General features: G+C 53.8%; 1 protein-coding gene across 2 annotated transcripts in view; it reads left to right on the top strand.

The window, feature by feature from the left end:
* The window catches only part of STAT5A (signal transducer and activator of transcription 5A), a 27,247-nt gene extending 10,980 nt beyond the window's left edge, over positions 1 to 16,267 (top strand). The window contains exons 1-15 of one of the 2 annotated variants that reach the window (XM_059380112.1): positions 1,100 to 1,284; positions 6,036 to 6,166; positions 6,435 to 6,586; positions 7,024 to 7,179; positions 7,602 to 7,781; positions 9,472 to 9,559; positions 9,658 to 9,780; positions 10,149 to 10,241; positions 10,961 to 11,167; positions 11,775 to 11,869; positions 11,964 to 12,094; positions 12,550 to 12,705; positions 13,403 to 13,454; positions 13,786 to 13,893; positions 14,935 to 16,267. In XM_059380112.1, the coding sequence (XP_059236095.1) occupies positions 1,143 to 1,284; positions 6,036 to 6,166; positions 6,435 to 6,586; positions 7,024 to 7,179; positions 7,602 to 7,781; positions 9,472 to 9,559; positions 9,658 to 9,780; positions 10,149 to 10,241; positions 10,961 to 11,167; positions 11,775 to 11,869; positions 11,964 to 12,094; positions 12,550 to 12,705; positions 13,403 to 13,454; positions 13,786 to 13,893; positions 14,935 to 15,097 (1,977 nt within the window). In that variant the 5' untranslated portion in view covers positions 1,100 to 1,142 and the 3' untranslated portion in view covers positions 15,098 to 16,267. Of the gene's footprint in view, positions 1 to 1,099; positions 1,285 to 6,035; positions 6,167 to 6,434; positions 6,587 to 7,023; positions 7,180 to 7,601; positions 7,782 to 9,471; positions 9,560 to 9,657; positions 9,781 to 10,148; positions 10,242 to 10,960; positions 11,168 to 11,774; positions 11,870 to 11,963; positions 12,095 to 12,549; positions 12,706 to 13,402; positions 13,455 to 13,785; positions 13,894 to 14,934 lie in introns of those variants that run through there. The other variant, XM_059380113.1, reaches the window with a different exon arrangement.
* Positions 16,268 to 16,297: the final 30 nt, after the last annotated feature.

The following is a 16,297-nucleotide window of genomic DNA, read 5'->3' as shown; positions in this document are numbered from 1 at the left end:
CAGAGAGGAGGCAGAAGCCAGGTCACAAAGAGTCTTCTGGGAAAACTGTTGTAGCCCTTGACTTGTTGCCACCACAGAACTATCTGTAAACATACAAATGAATTCCACTCCAGTTAAGAAATACATGTCTAAAAGAAAATAAAAGAAATACATGTCTACAGCATACGTGTTGTCATGGTCACGAGGAAAATCGTTCCTTCTCCAAACCATCAGGCTGTTCTTGAAAACCTCTGACGTGCTACCCTTTGGGGATTTTGTGGCATACAAGACAGACAAGGTTCTAGCACTTGAGAGCTTATATCCTAGTGCGTGGAGGCAGACAAGATAGAAATAAAAACATAAAGGAATAAGACACTTTCAGATAAGGGTGTGGCTATTTGAAATTGGCCCATCAGAGAAAGCCAATCTGGAAAGGTGCCAGTTGAAATGCCAGCCTTAGGAAGTTTTGGTGTTAGAATGTTCCAGAGAGAAGGAACAACAAGTGCAAAGGCCCTGAGGCGGGAACATGTTTGTGTATTCAAGGAACGGAAAGTACCTGGTGTGCTTGGGCAGCAGTCATGCTGGGGAATGGTGGAGGTAGGCAGAAGCTCTCTGCTAGAGCTAGGGAAGGAGTTTGGATTTTATTCTGAGAACAGTTTACTGGACAGGCCCTGATGACTGACTCTCAGCCAGTTGTGGAAGTAGTAGATCAGACTGGGTCACTTAAATGGCCTTACTTATACCTCCCCTGTAACTTTCCTCAGTTACAAGAAGGTCTTGAGTAAGGACACAGATGCTGTGTGTTCACACAGCCTTGTTCCCTGCTGTGTCCCCAGCACCTCACACGGTCCATGGCATCGGGTCGATGAACGAATGTGGAACAAGGGGTCACCATCATTAGTCTGCAAACCCAGATAACCCCTGGCTGTGCTGAGTTCTACTCTCTCCAAAGAGGGCTTAGATGGACCCTGTTTGGGTGACTCTGGTGGAGGCCAGAGCTACCAACAGAAGTTTCCCCTATCCTTTATGAAGTTGCCATAATCTGCCAGGTCCCTTGTGTCCCCCTCCTTTCCAACTCCATACCAGTTCCAACCCATGCTGCCTGCACTCTCCCCCTGCTATGTCCCCAGGGGAATTCTCCAGCTGGGATCCTGGTTGATGCCATGTCCCAGAAACACCTCCAGATCAACCAGACATTTGAGGAGCTGCGGCTGGTCACACAGGACACAGAGAATGAACTGAAGAAGCTGCAGCAGACCCAGGAGTACTTCATCATCCAGTATCAGGAGAGCCTGCGGATCCAGGGTGAGGCCCGCACGACCGAGGTGGTGTGTGTCACGAGGCCAGGAGTGAGGACCACTCTGTGTGCTCCTGCAGGCTCTGGGCTGTGTCTGTGTCTGTCTCCACAGAGCCTTACCCAAAGCTCTGGAGAAGTAATAGTTCTTACTGAGCTCCTGCTGTGGGCCAGACCCCAAGCTCAGCCCTTTGCGTGCATTTTTCTTTTCTTTTGCATGCATGCTTTTTCAATCCAGACTTTACAATAGTCCCAAGAAGTAGGTAGCTGTATTATTCCTATTTTGTAGATGGTTCTAGTTATGTGGCCTGGATTGCATATTATAAGTTGCAGAACCAGATCTCAACTAGAGATAATGTCGTAAAATCCCAGTACTTTACTAAACAACATTCTCCCCCTGATTGTAGGTATTCAGTGAGTATCTCAATGATTGGATGAACACAGACAAAGTGTTCCCCACTCAGAGGGAGGACTTAGGTGGGGAGTCTTCTGGTTGAACCAGGCTGGGGAGAGGTGGGACTCCAGAAATGCCCCTTCTTGAGCCTCCCCGATAGGAGATGGAACTGGGAAGTGGAGGTGACAGTGAAACATTGTCCTGTCTCCTAGGTCTGTAGTTAGCCAGTGGCTATTGTGATAAGTGTGTGGGGAAAGAAAATTTAACTCAGAGCATATTAACTCCCAGTACGATTTGAGGAGTCTTGAGACCTGGCGCATTGTCCCCCAACTCCAGACTGACCCCAGAGGTGTTCCATCCCATCCTCTGGAGAACAGGAATTGTCAAGCTGCCTTTCCTTTTATTCTTCTTTCTCTGGCTTCTTAAGGTAAAGCCGTAGGCCATTGACTTTAGACCTTTCTTCTTTTCTGATACACATTTTCAGAGCTCTAAATTTCCCTCCGACCAACGCTTTAGCTGCATTTCATGATTTTAACGATGCTGTATATTCATTATTATTCAGTTTTGAAATTTCTTTTCTGAATAATTATTTTGTCCACACATTATTTAGGAGTATATTGTTTAATTTCCAAGTATTGGGGTTTTTCCCCTTTTATGTCATACTGTTATTGATTTGGTTTGCATTTTATTATTGAATTCCACCATTGTCAGAGAACATACTCTAAATGATCTCAGTTCTTTTAAATTTATTGAGACATGTTTTATGGCCCAGTGTATACTGTATCTTGGTGAATGTATCTTGTGGACTTCAAAAGAGTGCATGTCTCACCATTGTTTCATTTAAAAGTAGCAATTTTAAGTTAAATAATGTTAACATAAGAAAGTTTTACTAAAAAAGTCACCCAAACCAACGTCTGTATTTTCCAAAACAAAGTTTAGTAAGAAGCATTGCTTTAGATTTTTACATATCTCTTTAATGTGAGGCTTAATAGGAGATACCTAGGTCTTGCTTTCTTTTTTTAAAAGATTTTATTTATTTATTTGACAGAGATCACAAGTAGACAGAGAGGCAGGCCAGGGTGGGTGGGGGAAGCAGGCTCCCCGTTGAGCAGAGAGCCTGATGCAGGACTCCATCCCAGGGCCCTGGGATCATGACCCTAGCAGAAGGCAGAGGCTCAACCCACTGAGCCACCCAGGCGCCCTGGGTCTTGCTTTCAATCTACTATGATATCACATATCTTGAAACCTTTAGAAAATGTCACTGTATGTCTATAAGAGATTGAAAGAGAAAAAGGCGAGTAAGGTCTTCTGTCCTCATAAAAACAGTTTTGACTTTGTAGGCTGCCAGTAGAGTTCTTGAGAACCCTCTAGAGATCCCTAGTCCACACTTTGAGAACCACTGTGATCTCAGTCTTGATTGATTGATTGATTGATTGATTTCTTTTTTTTTTTTTTTTACCTAATTGTTCTATCAAATGGTGAAAGAGAAGGACCAAAATCTCCTATTATATTGTGGAATTGTCCGCTTCTTATTTCTGTAAATATTTTGTGTATTTTGAAGCTTTGTTATTAGATGCATATAAGTTTATGATTATAATATCTTTCTGATTGACTGATACCATAATAACTATGAAATGCCCTTCTTGATCTCTGGTAATACCTTTTGCTTTGAAGTCTACTTCAGCCTTCTTATTCTATATAGCCACAAGGCATCTTGATAACATGTTTTTTAAATTTAAAATGTGGATACCATATCATTGATTCTTGCTTTTATGAGTATTCTGACAATTTCTGCTTTTAATAGAGATGTTTAGTCCACTAATATTTAACATACTATTTAATACAGTTGCACTGGGATCTACATTTTAATGTTTATTTTCTGCTTTCTCCCTAAATTTTTAATTATTTTCTTCCATTCCTCCCTTTTTAAAACTATTTGAATTTTTTTTTAGAATGCTGTTATGCTGTTTTATTTCTTTTTAAGATTTATTTAGTTATTTACTAGGGAGAGAGAGAGAAAGAGAGAACATGCGGGGTTTGGGGCAGGGGGAGAAGGAGAGAAGCAGACTCCCGGTTGAGTGCAGAGCCCCATGCAGGGCTCTATCTCAGGACCCTGAGATCATGACCTGAGCAGAAATCAAGAGTCTGATGCTTAGTTGGCTGAACCACCCAGGTGCCCCTATGCTGTTTTAATTTAACTATTTAAGTTCTCCTCACCCTGCTCTGTCAGTGTTTCCCATACTCTGAATTCCTCAACGCATTGCCAGAATCATAGTAGGTGTTAAGTAAATGTTGGTGGTATGATTCTAGCATGTCTTCCTCTGAATCCATCTTGGACTGACCCCAGAGAAAGGGTAGACCTCTTCGTAGATTAAGGAACAGGAGAATTCAGGCTGTCGGGTTTTTGGTTTGTTTGTTTGTTTTAAGATTTTATTTATTTATTAGAGAGAGAGAGAACATGTGAGGGGAGGAGCAGAGGAAGAGGGAAAAGCAGACTCCCCATTGAGCACAGAGCCTGTTGCAAGGCTCTTTCTCAAGACCCTGAGATCATGACCTGAGCAAAAGCCACACGTTCTGCCCCAGGCTGTCAGTTCTAACCCCAGTCTTTGATGGTTGATAGAACTTTCAATCCCCTTCTTGGGTTTTCTGTTTCCTATTTATGGGTTTGCATTAGATTCTGCTTTGGGTTTCTACCCATCATGCAATGTCAGTTCAGTCTCCTTTATCAAGTTGACTCATCAGAAACACAGACTATTGTTCTGTTTGTGCAAGAGAAGGCTCAACTCCCTCCAGTGGAGCAGAGAATTGCCTCCCATCTCCTGACCTCCCTTCCAGAAGCTTCCACAAAGTGCCAGGAGAGACCTAAGTGGGTCACTGGCCTTAGGGAGGTTGGGTCCAGGTATGGGGATCACCAGCACCCCCTGTGGGTGGCAGAATTTCTGAGGTGGCCTCAGACTACTCTGCTGTGTGCCACGGCTGGACGGTAGTCTTCTCTCTCAGTCCCCAGTCATGGGATCAGAACCGTATTTCTAGTTCTCCTCCAGTGCTAGGGTTTCCCGGGCTGTCTTGAGTTGCTTTCGTCTGTCCCAGCTTGTGTGTCCATGAGGCAGGGCCTCGGTCAGTGTGACATGGCCCTTGACCACAACATGCTGATGCTCCCATCTCCTTGTCTCAGCCCAAGTGAGGACACTGGGATACTCAGCAAGACGCTGGGCAGGCCGTGATAATCCCAGCGTGGAGGACAGTGGTTACCTTTGGAGGCTGGGATGGGTTGGCAAGCAGGGAAGGACATACAGGTGGCTTTCTCTGTGGTTTCTTCAGCTGGGTTATAATACACAGATGTTCCTTGCATCACTCTTTCTACCTTCCCTGGGTCTGAAGTATTTCATAATAGATTTTTTGTAGAACGGTAAGGAGGCCTCCCTGACTCCCACTTTGTGCCATGGATGAGAGCCCCACGCTAGCGTGGAGAGAAGCTGCCTCCCTGTCCTGAGAGAATCTTGCTGTTTCTGTGTTGCTGCCAGTGGGCGCTGGACATTCCCTTCCTCTCGCCACCTTCTCCTTCTGTCCCTGTGTGTGCCTGTCTGTGCCTCTCCATCTCCTTCTGGTTGGTCCGCTGAGCTCACAGTCACCCAGCCTGGACAAACCAACATATTAGGCCCCTGCCAGCACTTGGAGAAACCCCTTGTTCCAGAGGAGAGGCTGCTGGGCTCCTGGGGGGGGACAGAGCCTGTGGGGCGGGGACTTCCCTAGGCGGTCCTTCTGTGGCGGTGGGACTGAACAGCCCTTTGTCTCTGGCACCCTGTAACCTGCACTGGAAACCACTGCCCAGGAAGGACCAGCTCTGACCTTCAGGGTCCACGAGCTGGGAGATTCCTTGAGCCTTTGGGGGATCATCCCTTATTTATTCCTTGTCGACTCACTGAAGCAGGGGCCAAGATTCTCCCATTTTGCACATGGGTAAACTGAGGCCCAGAAGAGGGAAATGATTTGCCCAAGGTTCCCCAGTTAGTAAACGGTGAGGGCACACATCGAACCAGGCAGCAAGGCTCCACGCTGGACCCCCGTGTGGCATGAGGAGGTCTGGGCAGGCAGCTGTGTAGACTAAGATGGGAAGGGAGGCCTCAGGGGGCTGTGCCCCCAGGCTTCCATCTGTACAGTCCCTAAAGGTGAGATCACAGTTGAGAGGCCAGGGCCCAGAGCCCGCTCAGGTCTGGCTCCCTTGGCTGCTGGAGCCCCAAGTAGCCATCGGTCTAATGTTGGGCAGACCCTCAGGGCCTTGCCTCCAGAACAGGTATTGGTGTTCTACTGGGCTTCCTGCAGGAAGCCAGAAAATGATGGTCGCGGGTGTCCCATCGCCTCTTCTAGCTCAGTTTGCCGGGTTGGCCCAGCTGAGTCCCCAGGAGCGTCTGAGCCGGGAGACTGCCCTCCAGCAGAAGCAGGTGTCCCTGGAGGCCTGGCTGCAGCATGAGGCCCAGACGCTGCAGCAGTACCGCGTGGTAAGTGCAGTCTGCGTCCTCTGCTCCCAAGCGCGGAGGCCCACATCCCGGGCCATCCGGGGAGCCCGAGAGAGGGCTAGGGCCGGGAGGAGAGCGGGACCCTGGAGAGCTGGAGGCCAGAACCTTCTTTCCTGTGGGGAGCATGTGAGGCAGAGCGGGTTTGGGAGAGGGGAGGGCCTGTGCCCAAGGCCTGGTCCGAGCCCTGCCTCCCGAGTGAGGGCTGTTCTGTGGGAACCCAGAAGAGCCTGCTGTCCCCACCTGCCTTCAGGAGCTGGCTGAGAAGCACCAGAAGACCCTGCAGCTGCTGCGGAAGCAGCAGACCATCATTCTGGACGATGAGCTGATCCAGTGGAAGCGGCGGCAACAGCTGGCAGGGAACGGAGGGCCCCCCGAGGGCAGCCTGGACGTGCTGCAGTCCTGGTAATGGTGTTTGGGGGTGGCTGGGGGCAGGGGCGCTGCTTCTGGTGACTCCTTGGGCAGTCAGCTCTCTGTGCTGCAGCAAGGCTTAGTTCACCGAGGGTTCTGGCTCCTGATGCCGGCTTTGGGGCCCCCGTCATGTGCCCTGTGCCCAGGAAGGGAGTTCCTGTGCTGGGGAGGGGACAGGGCTGGGTATGCAGAGTGAAGCCTCAGGCAGAGCGGACCGGTTCCGGGGTGCTGGTCCCGCGCAGCTCTGTGTTCCTGAAAGGCGGGGGGCACTCTGCTTTGGGGTCAGGAGTGGTGGCTGAGGTGCAGAACCTTCCAGGAGGAGGCAGGAACTGGGTCTTGGGGCGTTCTCCCCAGACTAGGGCCTCTCGGCCTCGAGCCTGGGGCGTGGGGTGATACCATTGTCCTCCCGGTGGCCTGGGGCTCCCGTGCAGGTGTGAGAAGTTGGCCGAGATCATCTGGCAGAACCGGCAGCAGATCCGCAGGGCTGAGCACCTCTGCCAGCAGCTGCCCATCCCCGGCCCAGTGGAGGAGATGCTGGCTGAGGTCAACGCCACTATCACAGACATCATCTCAGCCCTGGTGACCAGGTGATTGCTGCCTCCAGTACGTCCAGCTCCTGGGTGGTTGGCGTGGAGCAGGCGGGGGTGCTCTGCCCACCGGGGTTGTGGTAGGGAGGCTCTCGTTGGAATCCTTGTCTCTTTTGCCTTGGGTCCCCATCCCTCTCTGTCCTCAGTTGCAGTGGCTGCTTGGTGTTGACCTTGCCCAGTCTCTGTTGTGGACGCTCCATGGACTACCCTTGTCCGCCCCCCAGCTTGGGCCAGCTGCTGAGTCATGTCACTGCCTCCCCTCTCACCACCTCTTCTGACTCTCGGTGTCCTCCCTGGGAACAGGAGCTGTGCCGTGTGCCCTTCCTTTGCCTGCCGAGCCCCGGTAGCCTCCCCACGTCTGTGGGCAGACCCTGTCCCCTGAGTCAGCATCATGTGTGGTCTGGTCCCTTGTGTCCCCGCAGCACGTTCATCATTGAGAAGCAGCCCCCTCAGGTCCTGAAGACCCAGACCAAGTTTGCAGCGACGGTGCGCCTGCTGGTGGGCGGGAAGCTGAACGTGCACATGAACCCCCCCCAGGTGAAGGCCACCATCATCAGCGAGCAGCAGGCCAAGTCGCTGCTCAAGAACGAGAACACCCGCAAGTACGCGTTTCTCTCTGCTCCCTACGGTCTGGACTGGGAGTGCCTGTCTGTTCTGTACCTAAGGTTCTGGGTGATGGAGGCAGCTCAGCCTCCCTCCCTACAGCCGTGGTGCAGTGTCTCTCCGGTTCTTTCTGTCTGTCCTGGGATACACGTTGTGCTTCTTGACATGTAGTAGGTCAACATGGATTGCACTGTTGGCTTGTTCTGGTACCTGTGCTAATCCCTGGGACAGAGCTGCAATCCACACCGTACTTGGCTCTGTCTTCTTCGCCTAGCCCCCGCAGAGCTAGCAGTGGTCATGAGAAGGGGAGTGTGCACCAGGGGAGACAGAAGGCACCGTGGAAGTGGGTCGCGCTGGGGGCGGGGCAGAATGACAGTGTCAGGTCGTGGGATGAATGGGAGCAGCTAGGGAGAGCGTGCGGGGGCGGCCGGGGAGACTCTCAGATAGAAAACATGGGCCTTATCCGCAAGGAGAGTGTAGGAAAGATGACTGTGGCTGGAGAACCCAGGGTGGGATCCGGGGATCAGGGCAGGCCCGCACGAAGGATGCAGTGAATGAGGGAGTGACTGGGTGAAGTGGGAGACTGGGTCGTGTGTATTGAGAGCCTACTGTGGCATCTGGGAATAGGATGATAAAGAAGCCAGAGAGGTTCTCCTGTTCTTAGAGCTTACATTTTGGCTGGGGAAGGAGACAGTTCTATGCTTGTGGTAATCCTGCAGTGTCAAAAAGCGATAGACTCTAGAAAGAAAATGAAAACAGTGACATCATGGCATCCAGATAGATGTTACCTCACCACGTGAGGGGCCACAGAAGGCCTTTCTGAGGAGATGTTTGAGTTGAGACCTAAACAAGAGGGTTCGGGGCACCCGGAAGAGCGGGTGCCCAAGTCCTGAGGTAGCACCAAGTTTGCGTGTTTGGCAAACAGATAAGGCGGCCTGGATTGCTTGTCCTGAGTGAGGGGAGAGGAACCCAAGAGGCCAGGGAGCCAGGCTGGGTTTGACCCCAGGGTCCTTGTAGGCTGTGGTCATGGTTATTATTTTTTTTTCATTTTTTAAAAAATTTATTTATTTGACAGAAATCACAAGTAGGCAGAGAGGCAGAGAGGGGAAGCAGGCTCCCTGCTGAGCAGAGAGCCCAATGCGGAGCTCGATCCCAGGACCCTGAGATCATGACCCAAGCCGAAGGCAGAGGCCTTAACCCACTGAGCCACCCAGGCGCCCCTGGTCATGGTTATTATTTTAGCTGCACCAGAAGCTGTCAGAGCCGAAGGCCCCTGCATCAGTCTCAATGCCGACAGAATTGTTAACCTAATGATAGAGACCCAGAGCCCACCCTTGAAGACTTTGCTTTACACTCAGGCCTGAGACATGGAGAGAGAGAGCACGAGCAGGGAGAGGGCAGAGGGAGAACCAGAGGGGAGAGGGGCAAGCAGACTCCACACTGAGCAGGGATCCCCATGCAGGACTTGATCCTGGGACCCTGCAATCACAACCTGAGCCAAAATCAAGAGTTGTCCACTTACCCGACTGAGCCACCCAGGCACCCAGAGGGGAACACTCAAAGGGGAAGGGGGAGGGGCAGCCTCTCATGGCTGGGCTTTCGGGCATGAACACTGGGCCCAGGGCACACACAGAGCCACCCCCCTGGCCTGGGGCCCACGTGGCTGTGGGGGTCACCTCTCCTTCGCAGCGAGTGCAGTGGCGAGATCCTGAACAACTGCTGTGTGATGGAGTATCACCAGGCCACCGGCACCCTCAGCGCTCACTTCAGGAACATGGTGAGTCCAGGGCCTGACCCCTGAGGGGGGTCCGTCCCCCCGACCCCGGGGCCGAGTCCCACTTTTTCCTCGTCCCCCTCTGCCCTCCCCCACCACAGTCACTAAAGAGGATTAAGCGGGCTGACCGGAGGGGCGCGGAGTCTGTGACGGAGGAGAAATTCACGGTCCTGTTTGAGTCTCAGTTCAGCGTTGGCAGCAATGAGCTTGTGTTCCAGGTGAAGGTGAGGCCTCGCTCTCCCATCCCCCACAGGTCACCCAGAAAGGTGGAGACTTCCCTGAGGCCACCTGACTGGTTTGGGAAAGCCAGAGAGCTCTGAATGCTCACACAGTCATGGCCCATTGGCCCATGTAGCCCAGAAGGCTCTCAGAAAACCTGTTTCACTCTGCTGGTGCGTGCTTGCTGTGTTCTCATCTGGGGCCGGCCACAGAGCTTAAGTAATGGGCCAAGAAGAACTAGGTTTGGGGTTTTTTTGTTTGTTTAGTTTTGCTTTGGTGTCATTGGGAGGTTTCGTGGGTGGGATCGAGGGTGAGGAATGAGGGCTCGGTGTGGTCGTGTGCCTGCTACACTCATTCCTGTGACTCCCGTTAGACTCTGTCCCTTCCCGTGGTTGTCATCGTTCACGGCAGCCAGGACCACAATGCAACCGCCACTGTGCTGTGGGACAATGCCTTTGCCGAGCCGGTGAGTCCTCATGGGACCCCCATCTCAGCACCCCCTATCCTGGAGTCTCCCTGGATCGGCCCCAAGCCGTGGTCCCCTGTCAACCTTAGGGCCCCACCGGAGCTGAGGTGCGGTAAGGGACAGCTCACGTGAGCTTGTTGCCTGTGGCATGTCCGTAGGCTTCGTCTGGGTTCCGGGTCTCAGGAGGGGGATTTCCTAGGTCTATGAGCTTAGCTGTTGGGCTCTGGTCTCTGATCTTCCTTCTGCTTATGGTTTGGGTCCCTGACCTCTATCCCAGGCCCCTGGTCTGGGTCTCTATCACCATCTGCCCACCCCTGCTGCCCTGCCTTTTCTTTTCTTTTCTCTTCTCTTTTTTCTTTTCATTTCTTTTCTTTTTTAAGATTTTGTTTTTATTTGAGAGCGCATGTGTGAGAGAAAGCACAAATAGGGGGTGGGGATAAGCAGGTCCCACACCGAGCAGGGAGCCCAATGCAGGGCTCCATCCCAGGACCCTGAGATCATGACCTGAGCAGAAGGCAGATGCTCAACTGACTGAGCCACCCAGGTGCCCACCGCCCTGCCTTTCTTTTTCTTGTATTTGTGTCTCCTTTTCTGGGTCTTTCTTAGTCTTCTTTGTCTCTTGGTGTCTGTGGGCCTGAGAGTGTGGGTGTGTGCACGGGTGCGTGTGCGTGTAAATATTTCCTACTCCCTCGGTCTGCTTTCTCTTCCCTCCGCCTCAGGGCAGGGTGCCATTCGCCGTGCCCGACAAAGTGCTGTGGCCGCAGCTGTGTGAGGCTCTCAACATGAAATTCAAGGCCGAAGTGCAGAGCAACCGCGGCCTGACCAAGGAGAACCTCGTGTTCCTGGCCCAGAAACTGTTCAACAGCAGCAGCAGCCACCTTGAAGACTATAATGGCATGTCCGTGTCCTGGTCCCAGTTCAACAGGGTGAGGGACCTGCCACCAGCTGCCTGCCCGGGGCCACCTGTGCCCCGCCAGGCTTTCCCCACCTCACAGACACTTTCGTTCCTGGCCTCGGTCAGCAAACCCCCTCTCCATCCCGACCTGCCCTCTCCTACAGCCAGAAGAGACGGGGGCTAATACACCAGGGAACGGAGGCAGGGGTAGCAGGAAACTGCACAGAGCTCTTTGAGCCGGAGCAGGACAGTGGAAGGAACCCGGGGCTGGGAGTCTGGATCCTTGAGTTCCTGCCCTAGGTTGGTTAACTAAGTGGCCAGGTCCTTCCTTTCTCTGTGCCTCAGTTTCCCCTTCTGTCCACTGGGGACAGAAGTGACTTTGGAGGTCTCAGCTTGCACAATTTTGGACACCTCCTACCCCTGCCCCTGTGCCTGAGAGGCAAAAGGCAGGTTTAGTCTCTCGTTCCCAGGCTGCAGGCTGGGGGCTGTGTCCATTTATGGCCCACTGGAGTGCAGGGCGAGTAGGGTGAGGGATTGGGAGAGGTTTCCCTGAGGACAAGTTGGCACAGACTATTCCCTGGGTCACCCGTGATGATGGGGCCACAAACCCTGACTTGGGGTTTCCTGGGGACTCTCAGGAGAACTTGCCGGGCTGGAACTACACCTTCTGGCAGTGGTTTGATGGGGTCATGGAGGTGCTGAAGAAGCATCACAAGCCCCATTGGAATGACGGGTGAGGAATGGGGGGCCCCGGGAGTGGGAGGCCATGGGCTCAGGGCACAGGAGATGCTGGACTGGTAATGACACTCTATGCTCCATGCACCCAGGGCCATCCTAGGTTTTGTGAACAAGCAACAGGCCCATGACCTGCTCATCAACAAGCCCGATGGGACCTTTTTATTACGCTTTAGCGACTCCGAAATCGGGGGCATCACCATTGCCTGGAAGTTTGACTCTCGTGAGTGCCCTGGCTCCCATTTCCTTGCTCCCCATTCCCCATCAGGTCTGCATCCTTAAATGGTTTCCCCAGGGGAAAGACTGGAACTGAACGCAGAAGTAGGGGATAACTGTTGCTCAGAAATACATTCCCTTTCTACCATTTTCCATCATGGAGAACTTAAGATCACTGGCCCTGTGGCCTCCAAGAGCCACTGGGGTACTCCTTCAGAGGTTCTGAGTTCTCCCTTCTCTGCCCTGACCTAGTGTTGCTGGCGTCTACTTGCTTGGTTCGCTGGGAGAATGTTCCCTTGGTCACTTGCACACCCTGTGCCAAGGAGTTCCAGACAAGGTGGAGGGTTGCTGTGCAGACTAGTAAAAACCCAGATGTCTCCACACACCAGATCTCAAACCCCATAACCCTGACCCTTCTCCCGAGGGTGGTGGGTAGTGGGAATGAGCTCGTCCTTTTCACAGCTGACCGCAACCTGTGGAACCTGAAGCCATTCACCACGCGGGACTTCTCCATTCGGTCGCTGGCTGACCGACTAGGGGACCTGAGCTATCTCATCTACGTATTTCCCGACCGGCCCAAGGACGAGGTCTTCTCCAAGTACTACACCCCTGTGCTCGGTGCGTCCTGCCCTGGTACTCCTGGGCCCTTCCGCAGCCTGTGGGCAAAGCTCTTGGGGCAAGACAGCAGGGACTCCCCATGAAGAGCCCCAGGGCCATGTCCCCCATGGGCTTGGTCGGTGGCTTGGTGTGGGGCCCATAGAGGGGATTTCAGGGCTCACAACTGAGAGGGAAAACAAAACCTCTGACCCAGCTTTCTTCTCTGCAAAGTGGAAAGCTGGGTGGATTCTCACTTCTGCACCCTTGGAGGACGAAGGGGCAGAGCTGGCCAGGATAATGATACCCACAGATAATGCACTACTCCCATCTTCATCAGCTGCTCTCATGGCTCCCACCCTCAAATCTGCCCCCAAGTTGAATAAGGGAAGCAAAATTGACAGGTTTTTCCTCTTCAACTTGTCCCCAGTCCACTGTTGCGTTTGCTGCTTGGCATTGGTTCTGCTTCCTTGGCAGGGGTGGGGTGATGAGAGAGCGAGCAAAGGACCAGAAAAGAAAGGAGGAGGAAGGAGGAGATTGGAGTGAGGGGTCTGGGTGGCCCTTGGACGGGGTCCACGGGCAGGTGTTTATAGGAGTCTGGGGAAATCTCATCACCGCTGAGGCCTCACAGTGATTGGGTAGGAGGCACACTGCATGCCGTGGGCTTCCACTACCTGGGAGCTCCGGGAGGCTGGTTCTCATCATGCTCCCCCCTTGGCAGCTAAAGCAGTGGATGGATATGTGAAGCCACAGATCAAGCAAGTGGTCCCTGAGTAAGTACCCAGGGTCTGGCTCTGGTCTCCTGCTGCCTCCTCTCTCCCCCAGCCCCCCTCACCGCTAAGCCCTGCTCTGCCCACTCACCAGCCCTGTGTAGCCCAGCCCTTTCTTCCCCCCTAAAACCTGGCTTAGCCCTGGAGAGGGAACTGGGCTTAGTCTCAATGGGACCAGGACCCAGGGCCCCACTCGAGCTGGAGTCCCAGGCCCAGTGGGCACTTTGCCCTTCCACACCCCCCCCCAAAATGTAAAAAGGCCCCCCCACCCAAACCCTCCCCAGGGCAGCTGCTGCCCGGAGGCCGCTGAGGCTCTGCCGTGTTTCTCCTGCAGGTTTGTGAATGCGTCTGCAGACTCTGCCGGGGGCAGCGCCACCTACATGGACCAGGCCCCCTCCCCAGCCATGTGCCCCCCGGCTCATTATAACATGTACCCCCAGAAGTAAGTTGTGTTCTGATGGGGCTCTGTGGGGAGGTACTGTGCACTTGGTCTCAGGCCGGGCCCCCAGAGGGCTGGTGGGCAAAGGGCCGCAGAGCTCCTGTGGGTTCGAGACCACCCAAGCAGGGCTCAGGCCCAGGAGCAGAGAGGGAGATCAGCCAGTAAAAATGCAGAGCATAAGCTACATGTAGCAGGGTCCTTGCTTTGGTGCTGACTAGCTGTGTGACCTTGGGGAAATGATTGAGCCTCCCAGATGCTCAGTTTCCTCCTCTGTAAAAGGGAGGCAAGAACACCTACCCCATGGGATGGGAGTGGGGGGCGGGACTGAGTCAGGTTACACATTTAGCTCTGGGAGGCTGTTGCAAAGGTAGCTATGGAAGGGGCAGTTGTTGTCAGGAGTTGGATGGGGAGGGGTATCACTTGCTCCTTTCTGGAGGTCCCAGAGAATTCATTCTCTGCTGAGCTGTGGGTGGCCCCAGCTGGGTGTTTGGGTGCTTGGGAGGCACAGGCTGCACTGGGATGACCCTAGGCCTGAGAGTCACAAAGACTGGAATTCCAGTCCTGAATCCAGTTGCCAGCCAGGTGGCCCAGAGCGAGTTTCCAGACATGGCCGAGTCTCAGGTCCCCCCTCTGTGGAGTTTGAGCAAATACGGGGCCTTAACCGAAGGCTAAGGACTGGGGTCACGTGGTTTAAAGGCCCCGCCCCTTGCAGGTGATCGGCACCTGGAGCCCATGATTGGGTGGTCTAGCGTCTCAGTGGGCAGGATTCACTGACCCAACTACCTCGTTTTGCGGAGGAGGACAGGAACAGGGGAGAGGGACTCTGATCCCCCTCAGTGAGGCAGGGAGAGTTGAGACTAGAGCTTGAGTATCTGTCTGTCAATAAGCCATGACACGGTTTCAGCTTGAGGTCGGGGGTGGGGGTGGGGGGCGGAGGGGCATCCCACCAGAGCCAGTCCTGTTCCCATGAGACCATGGTCTGAATAGGGAGGGGGCCAGAGGCATGCCAGCTCCCTCCGACCTCCTTCTCCCCCTCTCTCCCAGCCCTGACGCCGTCCTTGACCAGGATGGAGAATTTGACCTGGATGAGACCATGGACGTGGCCCGGCACGTGGAGGAACTCCTGCGCCGCCGGATGGACGGTCTGGACCCCCGCCTCTCCCCGCCCGCTGGTCTTTTCACCTCGGCCCGAGGCTCGCTCTCATGAACATTCGAATCCCACGCATTTGGAAACAACACAGTGTGAAGGGGTCTTGTTAATGGGGATTTTAGTGTCTCTGTGCATACTGATGCCTCCGCCCGTGCACGTGTGCGCGCGCACGCACGAGGTGTACCTGCCTCGCCTTCGCCCTCCTGGGCTGCGGTGGCAGGAACCACCAGCTTGCTGCTCAAATCAAGGTCCCCACGAGCCCACCGGGCCTGTGACTGTTATGGGAGGGGCTCTGCTTTTGCTGCTGTCGCAGGTACTCGAGGCGATGCAGGTCCCCTGTTCCTGCGGGGGGGGGGGGGGGGTCCTTTCCTGCTCGGTAATGCCTCCGAGCTTAAGTCATGCTCCGGAGTTAGCAGCTTTGGCTCCCAAACGTGTGTGCGCGTGTTTTGGGTGTGCTGTCCATTGTCATGCACGTATGTTGATCTATTGGTTCTCTTTCCCTCAGGAGGGAGGCTGGGCTTGTTTTGAGTAATATTTTGTATTTTATCTAATGACATATGGACTGGAGACTGTTGTTCGGGTCTGTCAGAGCTGCTCCGAAGTCAGAGCTGCTTGGTCTCCGGGCCTCCTGGCCTCCGGGCCTTCCAGTCTCCAGCCAGGGGACCTGTGCTTCATGTCTGTGGTGCTGTTGCCCAGTCCTGCTGTCTTTTCCCGTGATCACCTCCCCCCCATCAGGCCACAGCTTTCTTTCCCTGAGGCTCTGCAACCTTGCTCCCAGGAGAGGTAGGAGAGGGGCAGGAGCTGATATAAGACGCGGGGGGGGGGGGGTGAACAGAGGGCCAGGGACTTGCGGGGCTGACCCCCTCTCCTCCTGGGGAAAAAAACCTGCAGTGAGAGACTGCCGCAGAGCCACTTGCTACGTGCCTGTGGAATGCTGAGTGAGGGGTGAAAGCTGATCTCGTTCCCTTCTGCCGGGTGGACCCGGACCAGGCCTCATCACAGCTGCAGAACGCTGAGGTCTGAGAAGGCCTTGCTCCTAGCCTCGAGTGCTCGTCCCTCTGGGGCACTGTGACCTACAGCCGGGGCAGCTGGTGGCATAGGTTCGGAGTCCGAGGTTTAAACATCCCGAGGGAAGGTGGGGACCAGAAGAGGGATCCTTGTGTACTTTGTACATAGGCCACATATTTGTGTAAACAGTGTTTTGAAATAAAGTATTTTTTTCATAAATTTGCTGGCCTGGCTCTTGGGTGGGCAGAC

This window comes from Mustela nigripes, chromosome 16 (genome assembly GCF_022355385.1).
Source record: "Mustela nigripes isolate SB6536 chromosome 16, MUSNIG.SB6536, whole genome shotgun sequence".
Lineage (NCBI taxonomy): Eukaryota > Metazoa > Chordata > Mammalia > Carnivora > Mustelidae > Mustela > Mustela nigripes.
This window is presented reverse-complemented; position numbering and strand designations above follow the sequence as displayed.